This window comes from Agrilus planipennis, unplaced genomic scaffold (assembly GCF_000699045.2).
Source record: "Agrilus planipennis isolate EAB-ADULT unplaced genomic scaffold, Apla_2.0 scaffold1305, whole genome shotgun sequence".
NCBI classification, from domain to species: domain Eukaryota; kingdom Metazoa; phylum Arthropoda; class Insecta; order Coleoptera; family Buprestidae; genus Agrilus; species Agrilus planipennis.
The window spans coordinates 364-7,034 of NW_020440290.1; the positions used below are offsets into that span (position 1 = coordinate 364).

General features: G+C 34.2%; 1 protein-coding gene across 1 annotated transcript; it reads right to left on the reverse strand.

Annotated features, from left to right (window-relative positions):
- Positions 1-618: 618 nt before the first annotated feature.
- LOC112906057 (protein wingless-like) lies at positions 619-4,111 on the reverse strand (the record flags this gene model as incomplete). Its single annotated transcript, XM_025979636.1, has 2 exons — positions 619-923; positions 3,854-4,111. Coding segments are annotated over 2 exons (563 nt in total), but the record flags the coding sequence as incomplete, so codon positions are not given.
- Positions 4,112-6,671: the final 2,560 nt, after the last annotated feature.

The window sequence follows — 6,671 nt, forward strand, 5'->3', positions numbered from 1 at the left end:
AATGTAAACATTTAGACCTACCCAAGCAAACTGACTTCACGAATGATTCTAAAAGTATCTGACAAAAGTCGCTGCTACCGATGAAAAATCTAAATAGTTACCTATCCCTATAAACACTTTTTTGGTTAGCTATTTCTAGAGTAATTACTCAATTATTGTTAGATATTACTTTTATATGCTGTGTATTACATTTTTTTCTTTTATTTAAAAACTAATTCGCCTGATTCATACTTCATGTAAACAGGATAATTATTTCAAGATTTTCATTAACAAATTCGTTTACCATAACAATAATTGTTTCATTAAAAATATAACGTTATTAGAGTTTATGCAACCAAACATACACTATAATGTAGACATTTAAACCCTATCTTGAATAAGTCAAAATTGGGAATCTTCAATTAGGATTGTGATTAACCGACAACATCCTTGATATCAAAAGTAGGCCTACGCAACCCTTTTAAACGTTTTAATATTAGTTAAACTCTACTTCCAGCTGTCGTGTTTCTATATGTATATTATAATAGCAAAATGAAAACGGTTGAAGATTTTCAAGTGTATATTATAATAGCAAGATGAAAACGATTGAAGATTTTCAAGCCGCTTCTGAGAGCTTACCATTCTTCCTGCTTCGTTGTTGTGAAGATTCATTTTTTCTCGCAGACTTCGACCACGTTCGCCTGTATCGACGAATTCTCTGGCAAACTCCACGCCAAATCCAATGTTATCCGAACAACCTCCCCATTCCCATTCGCGTACTCCTGGAACGGATCCTCGACTACTAGAATACATTCTAGGTCGACTCTTGTGGTGGCTGTACTCGCAGTTACAGGTGTCTATTGAACCTTCACTGCAAGCACGAGCTATCGCGTGTGTGACTGCCGCACTTGTTATCGCGTAAATGAAGGCCGTCTCACGACACCCTGGAACAATAAGAAAACGTGTTCACTAATTTACACGAATTATAATAGGTAGAAACAGTTGCTAGATCCACTGTTAACTGAGTTAATTTAATTCATGTTGACAAAACAGTACTGTATGAAAATAAATAAAAATAAAACAAAAATACTGGTATACAAGGGAAGAAAAAGTAGGGAAAGAGCTAATATAAAGATAGAAGACGAAAAATTAGAAGAAGTGGCTGATTAGATACCTAGGAAGTCGGGTAAGTCAGGACGGAAGAAGTAGTTGGGATATAAAGTAGAGGATAGCGCAGGGTCGTGTCGCCTTTAATAAAAAGAAGTCACTTCTATGCTCGCGAACGGTTAATTTAGAAATTCGAAAAAGGTTGTTAAACGTGTATTTTTTGGAGCACGACGTTGTACGGGTGCGAAACATGGACAGTAGGTGCGGCGGAAAAGAAAAGGTTAGAAGCGTTCGAAATGTGGTGTTATAGGCGGATGATGAGGATAACGTGGGTAGAAAAGGTTAGAAATGAAGAGGTATTGGAAAGAATAGGAGAACAGAGGACTCTATGGAAGTCAATAAAAAATAGGCGAGATAGGTTGGTAGGACACCTTCTCAGGCATGAAGGTCTAGTCAGAGACATATTAGAGGCAGAAACAGGAGTTAGGAGGGGTAGAGGTAGACCTAGATTAGATTACTGTTCGCAAATAGTTAAGGATGTGGGTTGTTCTAGTTTTAGGGAAAAGCGAAGATTAGCTCAGGATAGGAAGGAGTGGAGGTGCGTATCCAACCAGTCTTAGGACTCGCGACCTTATGATGATGATGATGATGATACAAACAATTCATAACTCAAGCCTTAAAATCAACATTAACAGTGGAATTTTATCAGTGACTCAGGAAAAAGTTAATTTGGACTTTGTCTATACAAAAGACTCTCAGCCCGTCACCAGTGTGTTAGACACCTAAATGGGAAAAGGTTTTTAAACTTATAGCTTCCCTTTTTTGCATGGGGTAATGCGAAGTGTGGTGATTTTTATCAAATGAAATGTCTTTATACCTTTATATAGAAATGGAAAAACTAACTTTTATTTGTGTATTCTACTTCAGTTAGTAATTCAACCTGTAAATTTGTTGCAAAGTGTTGTCAATACATCTCAATTTCTTTATGTCACTTGAATAATTAGAAGACCCTAAGTAGAATACTATGGTCGATGATTATTATTAATGAACACTAAATGTTTTAATGTTAAAATAGTAACCTATCGACAAGTTTGTTGATTAATAACACTTTGATATGACATAATGTGTAGGTATGCCGTACGTACCTATATGATATTTTACAGGATATTTACATTCGATAAATGTTCCTGGCAATTTCTTTTATATCATCGCGCATTTCTTTTGAAAACTATTTACAGTTTTTAGGTACATCTACCTACCGCAAAAGTCATAAAAAAAATATGGAAAATCGCCTCATTACCGATAAGTTATTGAAAAGTATGCATATGAAACGGTGATTTTAGTTCTTTTAATTATTAAAAATTTGAATAAAAGCATAATAAACGCCCAACGTACATATTATTTTCGTTGATAATAATGCGTGAAGAGACTGCAAAGCTGAACATAATTTTGGCCTTGTGGTGACAGTGTAGTTGTTGTTGTTGTTGTTGTTGAAAGAGTTTACAAGGCGCACGCGATTCGACATAATAAAGCAGTAAAAAGTGGTGAATGAAGAAAAGAAAGAGAGAGTCGGGAAGTTTATGGGATATAAATCGCGTCGATGCCATCGCACGAACGAACGAGTTGATTGATAAAAATGGCCCACGGCTTCGATCTCAATCTCGGAGTGATAAACTACAGTGTTTGTAGCAATAGCAGACCGTACAAACGTTAAAGAGATATAAATCAAGGAGGCCAGCAGGGAGCTCCATGATGACGTAATTACCGAATCTCTCCGCAGGGAGCCACAGATTATCGAAATAACAATATTTCATATCCAGAAACCGGACTCACACAGTGGTTTTGTAAGATTGCAGACGACTGGTAAAGATCGCCCACAGATGAACGAATTTTGACCTAATCATGCATAAAACTTGCTTTGTCCAAATTCCACGCAGTCAGTGCCCCAGACAAAGACCTTCTTGTTTTAACAACAACCACTTTATCTACTGAATATCTATGTTAAGAGCAATACAAGAATAAAAGGAACTTCCCGTATCGCCGATTAAAATGCAAAGTATAAATTGACTTGGCACCCATGAGATCGGATATTTTCATTATTAACGTACAATAATTGCAAGCATCATATTGAGAAATCCTTTCAGATATTTGAATACTTAATTTAAAAAAAAACACGCGAACCATACCTACATATGCAAACTGAATATCCCTATAAACACTTTTTTGGTTAGCTATTTCTAGAGTAATTACTCAATTATTGTTAGATATTACTTTTATATGCTGTGTATTACATTTTTTTCTTTTATTTAAAAACTAATTCGCCTGATTCATACTTCATGTAAACAGGATAATTATTTCAAGATTTTCATTAACAAATTCGTTTACCATAACAATAATTGTTTCATTAAAAATATAACGTTATTAGAGTTTATGCAACCAAACATACACTATAATGTAGACATTTAAACCCTATCTTGAATAAGTCAAAATTGGGAATCTTCAATTAGGATTGTGATTAACCGACAACATCCTTGATATCAAAAGTAGGCCTACGCAACCCTTTTAAACGTTTTAATATTAGTTAAACTCTACTTCCAGCTGTCGTGTTTCTATATGTATATTATAATAGCAAAATGAAAACGGTTGAAGATTTTCAAGTGTATATTATAATAGCAAGATGAAAACGATTGAAGATTTTCAAGCCGCTTCTGAGAGCTTACCATTCTTCCTGCTTCGTTGTTGTGAAGATTCATTTTTTCTCGCAGACTTCGACCACGTTCGCCTGTATCGACGAATTCTCTGGCAAACTCCACGCCAAATCCAATGTTATCCGAACAACCTCCCCATTCCCATTCGCGTACTCCTGGAACGGATCCTCGACTACTAGAATACATTCTAGGTCGACTCTTGTGGTGGCTGTACTCGCAGTTACAGGTGTCTATTGAACCTTCACTGCAAGCACGAGCTATCGCGTGTGTGACTGCCGCACTTGTTATCGCGTAAATGAAGGCCGTCTCACGACACCCTGGAACAATAAGAAAACGTGTTCACTAATTTACACGAATTATAATAGGTAGAAACAGTTGCTAGATCCACTGTTAACTGAGTTAATTTAATTCATGTTGACAAAACAGTACTGTATGAAAATAAATAAAAATAAAACAAAAATACTGGTATACAAGGGAAGAAAAAGTAGGGAAAGAGCTAATATAAAGATAGAAGACGAAAAATTAGAAGAAGTGGCTGATTAGATACCTAGGAAGTCGGGTAAGTCAGGACGGAAGAAGTAGTTGGGATATAAAGTAGAGGATAGCGCAGGGTCGTGTCGCCTTTAATAAAAAGAAGTCACTTCTATGCTCGCGAACGGTTAATTTAGAAATTCGGAAAAGGTTGTTAAAGGTGTATGTTTGGAGCACGGCGTTGTACGGGTGCGAAACATGGACAGTGGGAGCGGCGGAAAAGAAAAGGTTAGAAGCGTTCGAAATGTGGTGTTATAGGCGNACGTTTACGTAACTGCTTATAATAGTCGTTTAATTTCACCAATTACACGTATGTGATTATAATTACATTTACCTTGAAAACAGAAAACAGAATTGTCTCGCCAAACACTGAAATTATTTCATTCGTGACTTTTGCGATTTTTTAAAACAAACATAAGTACATATCCATGACAAGCAGAATTAATAACAAAATTGTATAGATACTCAAACTTAGTAATTACCGAGATTCACAAGTTTTTGTTGTTCTGCAACAATGTAAACAAACGAACAGCCAGACACTATTTATTATCAATTATTTTATGAATTTAATAAAATTTTGGAGAATAAACAACAATTACGTACTTGCAACTAAAAAATATGAGATCGTTAGTTTTAGAAAGAAGAATACAACTCATATATATTTTAAGTAAAAAAATAATCACGTAATCTATCAGTTTCAGGACAAATACTAATAATAAGTTTACATGACGTTAAAATGACAGGTCACATGAAGTCATCAATATAATTATAAAGTAACACAAAAGAATTTCTTTGTCACATTATATCACAGACCCTTTTTCATCTAATTTTAATTTATTGATGTTAAAGTTAGTTTTTATTTTCCCATTTATAAATTTATATAATACACATACAGTATTACAAGTAGCCAATGATACTTCTTGTAATATTCGAGAACCTTTTCTAATAACCCTTAATAAGCATCTTCGTCCTGCGTCTACACGATATCTGTAGATGTATGTTTTACATCTTCTATTAGTGGTCGATTATAATAGCTGTTCTCAAATTTCAAAAAAATTAAAGAATTTCGTAGACTAAAGAATCGACACAACAAAAAGGGTAAGCCGCCCCTTCGCTTTGTCCTTTTGAATATGAAAACCGGAAAGGTGTCTAAGGTAGCAATTTACCACAGGGGGCTCTTAGGAATGCCTCTATAGAAATCTTTAGTTAAAAATATCATTTACTCAAAGAATAATAAACTACATATAAGACATTAGGTTCAAACAACGTTTTCTTTTTTTGATAAATATTTGTTGGGGAGGTATTACTGTGTAAGCACGATATTGTGCAACTTGATTTGCCCAATAAATACTCCCAATTTCGAGTGAAAACTGTAAATTATCTGCAGCTATTACTTATTCCTATTATGGAAGGATGGCTACCAATAATACAAACGTCGCCCACAAAAAAAGGAATTTTTTTAGAAAAAATAGAATTTAATATAGAAAACCAGCAAAAGAATAAATAAAGTTTGATCTATCCCAGTGTAAACAAGAACAATGTAAGTAAAGAAAGGACATAAAGGTAACCTAAACTAATTCTAACTTCTCCTTTTTTTATATTAATCTAAATAAAAAAAATAACAACACTCACTTCCTTCGTGTTGTCTTTTCCTACCGTCAACTTTTTATCCTAACCTAACCGAACTTTAATAGAAGATATTGGTAAGAAATGACAATACAGACAAAACAAGTACCGCAGTGAAAATTTTTAGTATTAATAGTTCTGCTTTTGTCCAATACTTCTGCCATACTTGCAAATAAATTTTAGGGGGCCGGGAATTATTGGTTATTACTTAGCCCAGGTCCGCTACTACCCCAATCCTACGAAGACATCATATTGCCGCTTGTAGATTCTTCACACACATATTGAATAATGCTGTAATAAATTACTGCTAAACATACAGATAGAGCAATTGACAGAGAATGTCGATTTCGTTTTTCAAAATCGTACAATTCGCTTTTTACTAATGTACAATTTATCATATCNTATTTTATACAATTTATAATCAGTTGTTTTTTTTTGAGTTGGCGCTAGTCAAGAGGGGTAGTTTAATCTTGCATTTGCAACAAACGTTTCGTCAGATTTCTTTTATCTAATCTCTACTTTTGCATTCACATATTAATTGACTTATTAAGTAGGTATCTGTTAAGGTTATTTTTGCCTTGGCACCGACTCCAAAAATTGATTTTAAATTGTAAATGTATATAAGCATCAATGATTTTGTCGATTATTCTGTAGTGCACTTTGATTTGAAATAATTAAAAGTCTTGAAGTCGGTTTTTGTTTTTTTTTTCTAAAAATTAA